The 17,403-nt window shown below is 41.3% G+C and overlaps 1 protein-coding gene across 1 annotated transcript in view; it reads left to right on the top strand.

The window, feature by feature from the left end:
* The first annotated feature begins 2,101 nt into the window (after positions 1-2,101).
* SLC35D1 (solute carrier family 35 member D1) overlaps positions 2,102-17,403 on the top strand; it is a 34,883-nt gene continuing 19,581 nt past the window's right edge. Inside the window, exons 1-8 of the mRNA XM_054037204.1 lie at positions 2,102-2,289; positions 3,129-3,162; positions 3,255-3,341; positions 4,000-4,067; positions 5,043-5,114; positions 6,212-6,280; positions 6,931-7,033; positions 9,308-9,400. Coding sequence (XP_053893179.1) covers positions 2,102-2,289; positions 3,129-3,162; positions 3,255-3,341; positions 4,000-4,067; positions 5,043-5,114; positions 6,212-6,280; positions 6,931-7,033; positions 9,308-9,400 — 714 coding nt within the window. The remainder of the gene's footprint in view (positions 2,290-3,128; positions 3,163-3,254; positions 3,342-3,999; positions 4,068-5,042; positions 5,115-6,211; positions 6,281-6,930; positions 7,034-9,307; positions 9,401-17,403) is intronic.

The raw sequence follows: 17,403 nt of genomic DNA on the forward strand, positions 1-17,403 counted from the left end.
CAACCAGCCTTTCAAGTACAACAACGGAAAAGCCAGACAGGGCTAATGGGCCATTAGCAGAGACAGTGGACTGTAAAAGAGCTTCGTCTTCCTGTGGATGCTCCAGACAGCCTACGAGTAATGGCTGCCACAGCTCTGCAGAGACATGGGTCTGAGTCACCTGGGACTGGACCCACCCCTTAGAATGCCAGCGTTCTTCCACTGGGAGACAAAGGGTTCCCGCCATACACAAGAGCTATATAAGGCAGGGCAGTGACATCGTCGAGGTTCTCCTCTGCCTTCCCACCCAAAAAGACACTGAAAAACACCTGGAAGCAAGAACTGGACTGAGGGAAGAAGGGTTGAAGCCAGGCTGGGAGGGCATCCAGTCTGTGAGTGGAAATATCTGAAATCTCCAGCTGCGGGCCAGTGCAGTTGCCTTTCAAGACTTTCTGTAATCTACCTGTGACAATATCTAGGGTGAGAAATTACATTTTGGGGGATAGCTCAGTGGTTTGAGCATTGGCCTGCTAAACCCAGAGTTGTTCAATCCTTGAGGGGGCCATTTAGGGAACTAGGGTAAAAATCTGTCTGGGGATTGGTCCTGCTTTGAGCAGGGGGTTGGAGTAGATGATCTCCTGAGGTCCCTTCCAACCCTGATATTCTATGATTATTTTATGTTATTTGCTCCATCTGCTTTGTTCTGTCAGTTATCTCTTATATTCACTTAAATTCACCTTTTGTAGTTAATAAACTGATTTCTTGTTTATAATATAACCCAGTTTGTGCAATTCACAATTGGGGGAGGGGGGGAATAAGAGATTGTGCATACCTTCCTACACACTGAGGGACGAGACAGATTTCATAATACATCTTTGGGTCTCCACCCCTAGGGAGGTGGACACCTGAGTGCTGTGAACAAATCCCTTAAACTGAGCCTTCCCAGAACTGATCTGTGTCTGTTTCATTCTGCAGTTTGGCATGGCCCTGCTTGTGTGTGTGTGTGCTGGAGGAGGCTTAATAGAATTGCTTAGCTCAGCAAGACAGGTAAAAAGGGTACCCAGGCTGGCATAAGAGACAGGCTCAGTGTTATCTCAGCACATCAGGTGGCATCCTAAGTGGGAGGCAAACCATCACAATAAATACTTCACTTAGGAAGCAAAAATGAAATGCACAACTACAAAATGGGGAATCATGGAGTAGGCGTGCGTTCTGCTGAAAAGAATCTGGGGGTTATAGAGGAGCACAAATTGAATGAGTTGCAAAAAAAGGCTAATATCCTTGTGGGATGTATTAACAGAGATGTGTCCTGTGTAAGACAGAGAAGGTAATGATCCTGCTCTACATGGCTCGACTAAGGCCTCAGCTGGAAGACTGGGTCCAGTTCTGCGCACCCCACTTTAGGAAAGATGTGAACAAACCAGAAAGAGTCCAGAGGAGAGCAACAAAAATAGTACAAGGTTGAGAAAACTTGACCTCTGAGGAAAGGTTAACAAAAACCGGGCCTGTTTCATCTTGGGAAAAGAAGAGTGAGGCAGAACCCGCTAACAGTCTTCACCGTCCTCTTTACAAGAGCCTTGGAGGTATTTGATCAATTGTCCCCCCAAAGCCAGTGAAGATCAGACAAAAATTACTGCGCTTAATCTGCAGCAAGGGAGCCCTAGAGAACAGTGTGGCAGGGGGCTCGCCTGGCAAGGGAAAATGTGTGGACGCAGGACCAGGGATGATTTATAAGAACAAGTCGGGGACATGCCTATGGGAGACAATTCTCGGTTGACTTGCTCCTGCCCCAGCGCGAGGGCTGGATTTGGTGACGGCCCGAAGTCCCGCGGCCCCGGGCCAACCCCGCGAGCTCTGCCCCCCTGGCCGAGCATCACGCAGCCCTAGGGTGACCAGACAGCAAGTGTGAAAAATCAGGACAGGGGGTGGGGGGTAATAGGAGCCTATATAAGACAAAGCCCCAAATATTGGGACTGTCCCTATAAAATCGGGACATCTGGTCACCCTACGCAGCCCCAGCCCCTGCGCTGCCTCCCCCGGGCGGGCGCAACCGGCCGCAGTGCCGCCCCTTTGGGCTCCGCGCCCGGCGCCGCCCCCGCCCGTCTGACGTGCCCCTGCAGCCATGTCGGCCGCCGCGCGCAGACGCCAGGCAGCCGGGGCGCTGCGAGAAGCCCCCGCTGGCGGAGATGAGGAGCCGGGCATGGCGGCCCCGAGCCTCAGCGTCTGCCTCAAGCTGCTGGCGGCGGCGCTCTACGGGTTCAGCTCCTTCCTCATCGTGGTGGTGAACAAGAGCGTCCTCACCAGCTACGGGTGAGCCGGGCCGCCCGCCCGCGCGGCGCTGCGCTGCGCTCCGGGCAAAGGTCGGCGCGCGGGCTGGGGGAGCGGGGGCTGGTTGCACATTAACTCGTGCGGCGGGGCCCGGAGCAGAGCTTCCCCCGCCGCCGCCGCCTCCTCCTCCGGGCCCAGGGAGGGGATCCTCCGCGCGGGGGAGCTGCTCGGTCACAGCACCGAGCGGGGCAGGGGGCATCAGCTGGAGCCCCATGAGTAGCCCAGTCGGGCGGGCACTGGCTGGGGCGTCCCCCCCCCCCCGCCTTCCCCGGCTGCTATCACAGGGGTTCGCCCGCCTCCCCCCCGCTTTCCCCAGCTGCGGGCACGGAGGTGCGGGGGGTTCGCCCCCGGCTGCAGAGAGTGGCTGTGCTTGGAGCCACTGTTCTGATCCCGGCCCCCAGCTAAGCTACAGGTTGTGACTCTTGCTTGGCACTTGCTGCATCAGGGTGTAGGAAGGTTTGGATGAGCTCGCTAGCTAATCGCTGGGGGGTTCCCCTGGCGTGGAGCAGGCTGGGGTGCAGGTTCACTGCCTGCAGGGAAGTGTTTAGAGTCACCGAGAACGTGAGCCAGGGGAGAACAAACCGTTAGCATCCCAAAGCTGTAGGGTCATGGGTGTTGTCTGCCGTAGCTCAGGCGGTACAGCCAGCTTTTTTAAGCTTTGGCCAGGAAATGCTTTAAGGCAAATATTAAAAGGCTTAGCTAAAGAGCAGACTTTGACAGGGGGCAGATTGTATTTTCATGTGGTGTTTCTCTCTCTAGAATCTGATTGACTGAAAGTACAATGTTGACTTTGCTGACTTTTGTATTTTTTTTTTCTATAGATTTCCCTCCTCACTATGTGTTGGACTAGGCCAGGTTAGTTGGATTCCTGAATATTACATGTTTCTAGTAGTGCATGGGAAGGGTTGTCGGGATGGAACAGTGAGTGTTTTGTGCTCGTCTTATAGATGCTGGCCACGGTGACTGTGCTTTGGGTGGGAAAGGCGCTCAGGGTGGTGAAGTTTCCAGACTTTGACAGAAATATACCTCGAAAGGTAAAACATTTTTCCCTCATAGTGTCTAATGTAAAATACAGTTCTTACTATCCTTTTAAGGTATAAACACTTTAAAATGTGCATATTCTTTAAAAAGTTCAGTAACATCTAGTGCTGTTAGCTAGACTTGAATGAAAGAATGCTTTTTATTTAAAAATATACCATTTTAAAATACTTTATTCATCAAATATAACATGGTTTCTGCCTTATTACATTATGCAATCCGGCACAGAATTCTGCTATGTAAAGCAGTTGTTGTACTCTGTGTTTATTTTTGTGTTCTCATGTATGTACCTTTCTCCAAATTTATGTTGCCATTAATTTTAAAGACCGTATCTATATGCAACCAAAGATGTTCGGTTGATGTTTCACAAACTGTTGCTTAAGATATATGCATTTTTCAAAAGTCTGTGTGTTGTAACTCATGTTTTAAAGTAGGCTGCACAAATGTTTTTGCTTGTCTCCATATTGAGATGATTCCCTAATTGAAAGCTGTTGTTATAGAGTCGATGCTTTATTATATTATCTAAGGTTTGAATGTGCATGTGAGAACTAAGCATTTCAGGATTGAAGAACTCTGATCATGTTACTATGTGAATGGGTAGTTTTCTAGCTGTCTAATTTTTTATTGAGTGTTGTCCCTCTTATAATTTTCTAGACATTTCCACTACCTCTTCTATATTTTGGGAACCAAATCACAGGACTCTTCAGCACAAAGAAACTGAAGTACGGATAACTTTTATTATTTAGTGAGGTTATAATGTGTTATGATTGTACATAAAGGTGAAGCTGATCTTTAATATCACCATGGGCTTGATTTGTGGCAATGTAGGGAATGAGGGTTATAACTATTATCTGGCAACTAGTAATCAAGGTCTCTTTCTTGGTCTTGGAATGTGCAAGTGTGGGTTTTTTTTTTTTTTTTTTTTTTTTTTTAAAAGAGTCATAAATCACAAGATGACACTCTCCTGACTGGCATTTAGTGATCTGTCAGTGTCTCCAATGAAGCTTATTCCTATGATCTTAGAGGAGTCTCTATTCTTACGCTTGAACAGCATCTGGGGAGGCGGAAGGAAAGGAGTGGGGAGAAACTGTACTAAAAGATGCTGGCCTTTCGAACTGCTGGGGCGAAGGGTGGGGTAGGAGAAGGGAGAAAATGGTATGACTTGTCTCATTTGAAGAGACATTATTTTGAGGGAAAGTGGGAAAGAACCCCACAATCAGCTACACATCTATTTATGGAACACTTTTTTCATTATAATACAACTTGAACTGTGTGATGCCTTAAGATAAATAGATACATTTGGTAATAAATGTAATCAACCTTCATTTGTTACTCTGGATTTCATAGATTTGAGCTTGAAAATAGCCCTACAAAATCAAATTATTGTTAATCTGTGGAAGTAACATGCTCTATATCCAGCTGGTAGGAGATGGAGACTTTCTCCTGTGAAAAGTTCTTGACAGGTGTAAGTAGTACCTTTTGGCTATCAAATTAATGATTTCCAGGAGGGATGCCATGGAATCCTTACTGTTGTGGTAGTTTTGTATAGCTATGATTTTAAACTTTATCTTAGTTCCTATAAAGTAACTTGGTGTTGATTCAAAGTATCACTGTGGGGATGAGCTTGGGGTGTAACATGTCTGTGGAGTTTTATAATTTTTCCCCCCCATGTTTAATCTTATTTTTTTCTTTTGTAGCTTGCCAATGTTCACGGTTCTGAGAAGGTTTTCTATTCTGTTTACAATGTTTGCTGAAGGAATTTTACTCAAGTGAGTTATTTCCAAAACTATCAATCTTTTATTCATATCATTTTTAAGATTGTTAAAGTGGTTGTAACATTTTAAATAAGCCTTTGCGTGTAGAGGATTTGTGCAGTCAGATTTAGTTGGCCATAAATTGGGCTTTAGAAACATGGGGGCACGGAAGAGAGAGAGCACTGATAATACATAATTCTCTTTCTAATAAAATAATCTTATGCTAAATGGGTCCTTCACCTTCGTGTTTTTATCAAAGGGAAAAAATCTAATGCATTAAGTTTATATATTTAACTACATCGCTAAGGGAGGAAAATGTTAAGATTCTTATACTAATAAGGCACTTTCTACGCTGCATCTCTATCATGTTTGTCACTAGGCTGACTCTACATGAGGATTATGTCCATATGCCAGATGGTTAACACACAGTTAATTCCCTACAATGGGAGTGTACTGTATTTTGGCAGTCTTGGATGAGGTCAAGTCTCTAGATTACTTGTCTTGATGTAGCTGGATTTTAGCACTGTTCACTTGCCGTGTAAGCAAGATCATTAACTCCGTGTGTATAGGTAGGTTTGTCAGTCTTCCTACCCTGTAATTCTTTGGGTAGGAGGCTATCCCAAAGTGACTTACACCACATCGTACGAGGGTAACCCACTCTGTGTATTATTGATGTCCCGTCCCCTTCCCCCCCCCGGAATGTCTCCTATTCACAGGCTAGTCGGTGTTAGTGGCTAGTCACCACAGCATTATGGCATTTTCTGGTCCACAGTGATAATAGCTCACAAATGGATGTTCAGGTTCTCTAATATTGGGGCTAGTTCTGCAATGCCAAGCTGAAATCTTTAACTATAGTGGGCTCAGATAGCACTTACTAAAGTGTTACAGCCCATCAGTCCTAATTAAAAAATCATAAGTATTCTGCTCTTCCAGAATTTCTGATCTTTGCTCCTTATATGTTGATTCTGCACCAGGAAGTCTGAATTGTGACCAGAGCAAATGCTTTCCCCTTAGTACTAGAAATGGCACTGTGATGTCAAAATTGAACTGTGATTATGAGTGATAGTAAGGTTCTTGTATCTTTTTTTTTTCTTTTTTTTTTTTTTCCCCAGGAAGAAATTTTCTTGGGGCATTCAGATGACAGTGTTTGCAATGATAATTGGTGCATTTGTAGCTGCTAGGTAAGACTTCAAGCTTTTGTCCCTTCCGCTTTATATTACACAGCTTCTTACAGTTTATATTATTTGTCTTTTTAAATGGCTTGTACAGAGTATGCTGGTTAGTTTACAAAGTTAATTAGAATTCATAAACTGTAATAATTTAACGGTAGCACTTAAATGATGAAATCCTGTCGGCATGCTCTGCAATAGATAGATCAGCTAGAAACTTCTAAACTTAAAAGCATAACTTGTAGTTAATGGCCTAATGTTTGTATGTTTTCATTCAAAAAAAAAAAAAAAAAAAAGTCCAGAACTGGAGAAAATGGCTTCCAGTCCCAGACTAAAGCCCCCATCCTCAAATGCTTATGTATGTGCTGGACTTTACTATCAGGAGTAGTTCCACTGATTTCAAGCTCATGCTAGTAAAGTTAAGCATGTGTAAACATTTGTGGCATTTATGGGATTGGGGCCTTAGTTTGTACAATTAGTGGTACTGAATACAGCATTTATTATATTGAGTCTTAGCTCAGTGCCTCAAATGCAGCTAGCCTGCCAGGTAAGCTCACTGGAAATGCCTTTTCTACATGGAACTTATCAGACAAAATATAACATGGAGGAGTTTTATTAATGTTACACTCTGAGCAATTTAAATTTTTAATTTCCCCCTCCAGTGCTGACTTGGCATTTGATCTAGAAGGATATATTTTTATCCTGATTAATGATGTCTTGACAGCTGCAAATGGTGCATATGTAAAACAGAAACTGGATTCAAAGGTAGGCTGACTTCAATTTTCACTTTAAGAATGACATTATTGTGTTGCAAAGTAACAGCTAATCTACAACACTGCCACTTTTAAAATTTTGAACATTATGGGTTAATGAATAGAAAGCTAATTGTTGGAGACTGAAAATGTGAGTGTATTCTGCATCTGGTTATATGGTGTTTGGATGAACTGTTTATTTCCCCAGGTATTGTGCTCTGTCACTGAACTCATCACATCTTGTCACTATTATTTAAAGTAGAACTTTTGTAGCTCCTTATTCTTGTGTTTGTCCTGAACAATATTTTTTCTGAATCTTAACTTGACACTTCTGTTTTATTTGCAAATACAGATGCATGTATTTTGAAATAAGCTGTAAATTCAGTTTTATCAAATTGTTAGCATAACCAATTCACTGTTATTGGAGCTATATTTATTTGTATCTGGGTGAAATAATAGATTTGGCTATTTAGCTACAAAGTCAGGGTCATTTAAAAGAATTAAAAACCTGGTTCTTCACTAGACAGTGAACTGACCACATCCTCCCTCCCACTGCTTTCAAAGGCAGGGAGAGCTGATATGTCAGCCTATTCTACCCTTTTTTCTCTAGACAGAGCTGGAAATGAACTTCTGTCCTTATTGTTGCAACTGTGTAATTTTTTAACAGAGGCTGAGGGATGCTCTATAGTGTACTTTGGGGCAATTGGGAATCCCTGTTCATCTCCTTATAAACACTAAACATAAATGTGCTGTATTCAGTTAGAGTCTCAGCAGTATTGCCAAGTTCCGAGTAGTTCAACATCTGAGAGAGAGAAACTGATTGTTTAGGCTACCCTGAAAGTACAAGGATGAGCTTATCAGATGTTCACAACATACAGTGTGAGGGCTAGGTGTAACTTTTAACTACAAGTTGGAGGACAAACCTTTACATTGCTAGTGAACTCCATTTCTATTAATGTAGCCAGGAAGATACAGGTACAAGCCACTGTAAATAATTTTTGTGGCATCTGTTGCCTGTGATATGAAGCATTTTCTTGATTATATTTATTGTGAATGTTGAGTCTATTCCTTAAAATGCTTTACTTAGTCGTTGTCTTCTCCTTTTGCTTCCTGTGATGAAGTTACATGTTTTTGTGTAGCATAGAATATTTTGAGCGTAGGAGAAGGCATCTTGTGTGTGAATAAGGTGGCTTATGTCACCAGTCTGCTGCTATGGGAAATGACAAAATATCATGCAAACTATTGAGCTAGGTATGGGTGTATCTGTTCTTCTGCATGCTGTCATAAACTATTTTAGCATTATTAACATATCCTGCAATCTTAAAGTGCTGCAGGGCATAGCTGCAATCTGTTTGACAGTGAAGACACTTCCATTTGATTAATGATAACTATAACCAGGTTTCCAAACCTACTGGATGGAAGTCAAACTAGGTAAAAGTATTGCCTAATGAACAAAATATAAGGGAGAATTTTACAAGTCTGATAAACACTGCTCCATCAAGCCTGCTGGAGGTACACTCTTCTTTCTGTCTATATTGGGAATAGGTCTGTGTTTGAGATACCTCATGTCAAAACTCTGCCAACAATGCACCTTGCCTACTCTCTCAGAAAATTATTATTGAATGCTTTGGCTGCTGGTGTAAACAGGGCCAAACCATAATGATGCAGAAAACTCAACCAGAATGAGGGCTCAGTCATGATTCCTGCTTCAGGTGTCCAAGAGAGACAAATGGGTGAGATAATATCTTTTATTTGACCAATTTCTGTTGGGGGGAGAGACAGGCTTTTGGGTACACAGAGCTCTTCTTCAGGTCCAACACATTTTGGCTCTGTCTACATCCGTGGTTGGTTGTGGGGCCCATGGAGGTCATTTACTTAGAGGGTGCCCCGGCACTGCTCATATCTGATGAACACCTGACCTCTCTGTCTTCTCTGTGAATTCCAAACCAAATTGCTTTCTCTACCTGAAATGAAACATGGCTGTGTCCCTGAAAGTGTGCATGAGTTTTTAAGACCCGAATATTGATGGTTGTTAATATTTCAGCAATGCCTTTATGGGTCTCTGAAAGAACATCCAAGCACAGAATTCGCCCAGTGGTTCTAAAAGTATCATATGCAAGACAGGTTTATTTCATAATATTTAAAATGTCCATGTTTCACTTCTAAGTATGCAGGAATACCAGATTCATTCACTGATGAGACCTGGTTTTGTGTAGCTTTATGTATAAGGTTTTATGTGTCTGTTTTGTGGAGCCAACCTAAATACGCAACTATTTCCTGTTCCTAGGAGCTGGGAAAGTATGGTCTGCTTTATTACAATGCACTGTTTATGATTCTTCCCACCTTGGCCATAGCCTATTTCACAGGAGATGCGCAAAAGGTAGGACTCTTGTTCCAAATTGGAAGTCTTTAGTTGCACAATAAACATTTTCTGTCAAATATATGCTTCTGTATTGCTAGAGAAAATGGGGTTTGGTTTTTTTGCTATTCATCATAATTCAGATGTGAATGCAGAATGACTTTCTATTTCCTGTAACTTATCAACTTGTTTTTGTTTGCTTTTTTACAAAATTTGCCATTTATATGTAAATGTAAAACTATACTATATAGTTTGCCCCCATGCTCTGTTTGTATATTGTATATGGCATGTACTGAATTTGGATGTCAGGGATCATTTTTGGAGGGAGGACTGAAGAAACCACAGAAGTTCCCTATAAAATTAAGTATAAAGAGTTACGAGAATTAGTGACTGTTGAAAAGACACACCTTATTTCTGATGAAATCCATGGAATGGCTTTATACTGATCTTCATAAGGACTAAGTAATTCTTTTTCCTAAAGAGGAATGGAATAATTAAAACCAAGTACTAAGAAGAAGTGGAGACTTCAGAGTAGGTTTATTGCTGATCAGCTTGTACTAGAAAGATGAAACACTGCAGACTTCTTGGATTTTTTTTCTTTTTGAATTGTAGAGGTAGTTGTTTTTTTATGATAGATTTTGAACACTGTAAATATTAATATTTGCTAATACCAACTCAGCAGTATATTGCCTGACTGCCTGCAGATCAATGTGTTTAACATCTGTATGTAAATGTAGAACTTACTTACATGCAAGTGTGCTTAATTTGTTCTTCTAGGACCGACAAAAGCATTGATCTTGCATACTGCTTAGTAAAATAAATTTGATATATCTTCCCCCCAAATTGATACTACTTGAGACTTTCACCCATAGATAGCTTATACTAAAAGGTGAAATGGTGGAGCAGCTAAATATTGGGGATGATGGGGGGAATGTCCTTTATCATTCACATGGAAGGAATTTATATGGGTAATGCCAATTAATATTCATACCGGTTAGATGAGTAAATCTCTTACATATCAGTAGAGAAAACAGATAATCATAGAAAGCAATTACTAGCATTGTTTCTTTAATAAAATCACAAGCCACATACACTTACTATAAACTAAAAAAAGAAGAACAGGAGTACTTGTGGCACCTTAGAGACTAACAAATTTATTAGAGCATAAGCTTTCGTGGACTAGTCTCTAAGGTGCCACAAGTACTCCTGTTCTTCTTTTTGCGGATACAGACTAACACGGCTGTTACTCTGAAACTTACTATAAACTATTTTGGGATGTTAGTGATGCTGCATAGACATTTAAATAGGGAAGTCTTGTGATCTAAAGCTATATCTACTAGTTGGAATATCTTTTTTTCTGTTTAATTAGAAGTTTAATGTAACTAATAATCAATCCTGGTAATGGCTTAGATCATGAGTATATGAAAACTGGGTGTGAACAGAAAATATTTCAGAGTGTCTTTCTGTGCTCCCCACCTCACCCCCACTCCTCTTTGAGATAGGCCAAAGGCAACTCAGCTGGAATATATTTGAGGAAAATGTACTCATTTATAAATCGGAGCCAACAAACGTGGAGTTGAATGTCAGCTTTGTGCTACTCTGTAGAGTCTGTGTATTCATAGTATGTGTCGAAACCTCCTCTTCCCAATTTTTTGAATAAACTTTCTTTTGCTCTCTGAAAAAGGTCTTGGCAATGAAGGTGAACAAAGACTTATTCTGTTTAACTTAGTCCCAGGAAATTCACCATTTACGAGGTTATGAAACTTTATTTAATAAATGCGTGTGTTTATTTCGATGTTTTTTCTAAAGCATATCATTGTACTAATTTTTTTTTTGCATTCTTTGCTAATCCAAAAATGCACTTAGTAAAACAACAATAAGTGTAGCTGCAGGAAGAGAGTGGCCATCAGTTATGTGAAGATGCTCAAAAAACTGGATTTTTGTGGAGGGTTAACTATCAGACAAAAAGATTTCAGAGCCATAGGAAAATGTTTGTAATAAAAGTTGATAACATTTTCCCATTATCAAAGCATGTAAATGATTTGTCATGGTTATACGTAGTGTTTCATTAATCCATGTCAAAGGTACCGACATCTTGTTGAATTCCCAGTTACACAGCAGGCATAAATGGCTATGTGCTGAGCGCAAGCAAAATTTACATCTAAATAATTCCTGGCAATGAAGTGAATAAATCTCAGTGAAGCTGGTAGGTTTAAGTTTCTTTAACTGGTCAGTCAGCTGGCTTTTTTTATGTCCATTTCAAGTATGTACATGGCCCCCACTTCATCTGTCTCTAAGCGCCTCACAATCTTTCATGTGTTTGTTCTCACAACACCTGTGTGAAATACTGCTATAGTGTTCTATACTATTATCCCCATTTTACAGATGGGAACTGAGGTTCAGTTCCCAAGTGACTTGCGTGAAGTCACACAGGAAATATGTGGTGGATCAGGGAATTGAACCCAGGTATCTCGAGTTCTTGATTAGGACACTAACCACTGGCCCATCCTTCCACTCTAAAATACTTTAAAGGGGACATTATGTGGTAAATTGGGAAGTTGATCCAGCCAGAGACCCTTCTAATACCACACAGGCATGGAGGAGAGAAACTGTGTTTTCTCTAGTACTGACTTGGATGTTTGTACATATTTATATTTTAAAAATAAATAAAAATGCTTCTGGCATGGGAGCCTGTTGCTTTAAATTGGAAATGTTAGTTTTCAGGCATCTGACATGACTATTGCTAAATGTCTGAAGTTATCTGGCCAGTTGTGCAGTTGTCTGTCATCCAGAGAAATAATGATCAAACTTAGATTGTGGGGAGGCTTTTAAGCATTACTGTAGTGTTTAATGCTAAGCTCTGCTGGATGTTAATATTTGTTGTTGTATGTGTACAGCTATATGTCTGTAGAGCATTTTTAATTTGAGATGCTTTCCACCTCAAACCTACTGCTGAGTTATAGTATACAAAGGGAGGTGTGTGCGGTTAGGATAGCTTTGAAATGGAATCTATAGTTGGCCTTAGATCTACTTACAAAGAAAACGAGATTTTAGGTTGGTTGTGTCAGCAGGGACATGCAAGGTAAATCCCAAGGGAGAGATTCTGCTCTTCTCAGAATATCTTAGAACAGAGGCTGTACTCTCAGGACTATTTCCCTCAACTAGGCAGAAACCAAACTAGAACTAAATTGAGCTTTGGTGATTGTCAAAGCCATGCTTCCATGGCAAAGTATTAATGGAGAAGTCTGTCATCAGATGGCTACATAATAGAAATCAGGACATGTACTAATGTAAGCGTTCTACTTGAACAAAACCAACTCAGAACAGTATAATTAAGATAGGCAAAGAAAGCAAGAGACTTTTTCCCCATCCTAGGGCTTGTCTTTACTACCGAGAAGATGAACATTGCTGCAATCGATGCAGTGGGTGTCGATTCAGCAGGTCTAGATGCAATAAATCGACTGCCGAGCACTCTCCCATCAACTCGGTACTCCACCAGGGTGAGAGGCGCAGGCGGAGTCGATGGGGGGAGCATCAGCAATTGACTTACCGCAGTAAGTAGATCTAAGTACGTTGACTTCAGGTACATTAGTCACGTAGCTGAAGTTGCATAACTGAGATCGATTTCCTCTCCCCCTCCTCCCCCCAGTGTAGACCAAGCCTGAGGTTAGTTGATCGGAGAGCATTTCCTGTAGATGTAGCGCAGTGAAGACACCAGGATAAGTTGACCTAAGCTACGTCGACTCCAGTTACATTGTTCATGTAGCTAGAGTAGCATAACTTAGGTGGACTTACCTCCGTAGTGAAGACAAGCCCCTAGTTAAAACTAAGCAACATTAAGCAGCCATGTAGGTAAACTCAAAGGACGTAGAGCCAAACCCATTAATAATGCACTGCTAAATGTTCTGTGAAGCTTAGTTCATTGTCATGTTAACTCTAGCAACTTATCTCCTAGTATCTTATGGCCTCCAGTCATACAAGATGATAACAGCAAGATGCAGTTCCTGTTCACTCCAAGGAGAACACCTCAGAACTGTTACAGCTGTGTGATTGTTAGCAATATTTAAATCTCCTTCCTGTATTATAGCAATCTTCCCTTTGAATGAATAGGGTTCCTTAATCAGCTGGGCTGATTGCTGTTAGAATGACGTGAGGCATATTCTCGACAGCAGGGATACTTAACCTCCATGGTTCAGAAGCCCAATTAGCAATCGGCATTACCCAAAAGAGCCATAGTAGCGTGAATTTGTTGTTTCATTCACTGTAGTACTATATTATATATACACATTTTCTCACAGCAAAATAAGTTAACAATTTAGTGAAAGTTGAAAACTTCATTGGTTAATAACATAGTAAAAGCATCCTGATTGGTTAATAAGTTTGATTAATAATTTAATTAAATCAGTGTTTTAATATCATGTGCTGCAAAGAGCCTCAGGAGACTCTTGTGGCTCGTGAGCCTCAGTCTGAGTATCGCTGCTCTACAGCGTGATATTCGCCTACTGACTCAGGGAGTGAAGCACCAGGAATTATTTCCTTTTCTCTTCCCTCCCATGTTCCTCCCCACTCACCCCCCCCAAGCACGCCTGTCTTTCTCACTCCTCCAACTTTCTGCTGATCACATTGTTGGTTGTTTAGTAGTCTTTGTTTCATTAAGGTATCTTCTGCTTTTTTTATTCATGGTTCAGCTTTGGCCAAATGTTTGAAGGTGGCACAGGTACTAATGCACCTAAAAATAACAACAAACAAAGGGTCCCATATGAAGTTAAACTCTGTGCTTCTTGGATTTTACTGTAAACTAATGTTCCCAGCATCTTTCATTACAAAGAATGGTACAGGCGCCAAATTGCACACCTACTTCTAATATGAAATCATCATAGTTCACTTTATTAACCTCTACACTTTTATTGTGGAACTATATTTCTATAAAACTATATTTTGTCTTCAGTGTGTTCTACCTTGCAATAGGTGGCTATATGGAACAAATAGATTTTTGTGGCATTAGTGTATTGTTCGGTTTGGAAGGATTAGATTTTTATTGGTAAATGTCAATTTTAGTGTACACATACAAACTGATGAAAAAATATTTCCATTGATGAGCATTGACGTTTAGATAGGAAAAGTAAGAAAAATATTGCTTGAGAATTTTTAGAGTTTGAATTAAGGATATTTACTTTATATTTTGGTATGTGGTGACACTTCGTGTTTTAATGTTTATAAAGCTTTAACTTTTTGAGTCTGTCTACTGTCATTAAATAATTGTCGCCCCATAATTTCCCACAACTGTGAAAATTTAAATAGATGAAAATAGGGAAAAAATGCTTAACGCATAATTTTCAACAAAAATTGATGTTTGTTTTAAGCTTTTTTTATTATCCATAGAAATTAGTTTAAAAAAAATCTAATTCTGCCTAATTATTGTGTAGCATAGGTATTTTTAAAAGCATGTATGTATTTATAATCTGGCACACATACACTTGGAGTGCGTGTATGTTCATAGATGTAGTATACGTGTTACCGTAACCTTCAGGTATAAAATGGAATAGACATTATACCATTGTGAGACAAATAACTCAATCTCAAAGCCATTCATAATACTACAACTGGGGTTTGATCAGCCAGTTGGCAGCATCTGCTGTGGGTTGGCATTAGTAACAGTTTCCTTGTTCTAAATGTAAATCATTTAGAAATTGATGGACCTCAAATCCCAATAGCAGTATTAGCAACTGCATTTGAATAAGTTGTTACCCCAAGAGAGTATGTCTATGCTGCAGTTAAACACCCGTAGCTGACCCGTGTCTGCTGACTTGGGCTTACTGGGTGGCTTAGTAGCTGTAAAACTGCTGTGTAGGTGCTCGGGCTGGAGTCCGGCCTCTGGGACCCCATGAGGGGGAGCATGAATGTCTACACAGCTATTTTTAGCCCATGAGCCTGAGTCAGCTGACCTGGGCCAACCGCAGCCCTGCTATGGATCTTTTATTACAGGTAGAGGTACGCTTGGCACCAGTAAAGAAGTGAAACTTCGTTAATTTTTACAAAAACTTTTTAAAACAGCGGTTCTCGAACTGTGGGTTGGGATCCCAAAGTTTGTCACGACCCCATTTTAACGGGGTTGCCAGGGCTGGCTTAGACTTGCTGGGGCCGAAGCCCAAACCCCACCACCCGAGGCCAAAGCTGAAGCCTCAGGGCTTCAGCCCTGGGCATTGGGGCTCAGGTTACAGGCCCCCTGCTTGGGACTGAAGCCCTTTGGCTTTGGCCCCCCCATGGGTGGTGGAGCTTGGGCTTTGCCTTCCCCCAGGCTCAGGCTTCGATCCCCCTTCCTGGGGTCGTGTAGTAATTTTTGTTGTCAGAAGGGGGTCGCGGTGCAATGAAGTTTGAGAACCCCTGTTCTAAAACAGCATTCAAAATACTGTTTCTGATCATTTAAAGTGTGTGATAGTTTATACAATCTTCATATGTGTTAGATTTTAATATCTAAGGTGATGCGATCTGTAGTTGAGCTGCTCTTTTGGCTTCAGAATCCCTGAACTACTTTGCAAAGAACTTTGATACAGCTGGAGAACTAAAAGGTTATCCTAAAACTCAATTCTATGGAACAATTAATTGTGCATGAACTCACAATTCTCTAAACTGCAGTCTTGTCTTAACACAGATTTTGCCTTGATTTTTTTAAAATTATTTAAACAGGTTTTGTTAAACACCTTGAGTTAAACTGGTGCCACTTGTAATATAGACAAGCCAACAGATGCTTAGCGCCGTCAGTGCTAGACGTATTTTTTTAATCTATATTTTATTGCTCACATTGTTGGAGCTGCAAAATCGTTTCTAAACTGCACACTAGCCACTTTCACTATTTCACAAACATCCCCCACGTTCACTATTTATGCTGAATATTGCTGTAAATGGATGACAGAAACAACCTACATGTCAGCAATTGCTTCTTGAGAAGCTAAGGCTGGGTACTTCTGCCTGCCTCCTTTTCCTGTGTAGAATCATTGGGGAGAGAAAAGAGAAGAGTGAGAGTCCAACAGTGTCTATCCTCTGCTAGTATCTTGAATGCTTCACAAATCTGGCATGGATATAGCAAGAACAAATTATGCCAAACCAATGTAATTTCCTCCTTTGGCAGGATTATTGGCCTAGTGGATAGGGAGGAAGCTATAGATGTGATCTTGATTTTTAGTAAGCCTTTTGACACAGTCCCATATGACCTTCTCAAAACAAAGTAGGGAAATGAGGCCTAGATGAATTTACTGTAGGGTGCGTGCCCAACAGGTTGAAAGACCATGCTCATAGAGTAGTTATAAATGGTTTGATGTGACACCCGTAGTTTATCTAGTGGAGTCTCATAGGGACAGTCCTAGGTCTAGGAGGGCTTTAAACTGGGTTTGACGGGGACAGGTGAGCAAAGCCCACAGGTAAGTGGAGAACATGGAGACCTGGGAGATAGGTTGGAAATAGGAGGGAGCATGGGCTATCATGGCAGAGAGAAAGGAGGGTCAGGGCAAAACTGGGAGGCAAGATCAAATCAGTATCTTAGATGCCTATATACTTCTCGCATTTGAATGGGTAACAAGCAGGAAGAACTGTAAGTGCTAATAAATAAATACAACTATGACATTGTTGGCATCACCGAAACTTGGTGGGGTAATACACATGATTGGAATGTTGGTATGGATGGGTACATCTTGCTCAGGAAGGATAGACGGGGAAAAAGGGAGGAGGTGTTGCCTTGTATATTAAAAATGTACACACTGGGACTGAGGTGGAGATGGACATAAGAGACGAAAGTGTTGAGAGTCTCTGGGTTAGGCTAAAAGGGGTATAAAACAAGGGTGCTGTCATCCTAGGGGTCTACTACAGGCCACCTAACCAGGTGAAAGAGGTGGATGTGGCTTTTTTTAAATAACCAACAAAATCATCCAAAGCCCACGATCTGGTGGTGATGGGGGACTTCAACTATCCAGGTATATGTTGGGGAAAATAACACAACGGGGCACAGACTATCCAATAAGTTCTTGGAC

The sequence above is a fragment of the Malaclemys terrapin genome, chromosome 8 (assembly GCF_027887155.1).
Source record: "Malaclemys terrapin pileata isolate rMalTer1 chromosome 8, rMalTer1.hap1, whole genome shotgun sequence".
Lineage (NCBI taxonomy): Eukaryota > Metazoa > Chordata > Testudines > Emydidae > Malaclemys > Malaclemys terrapin.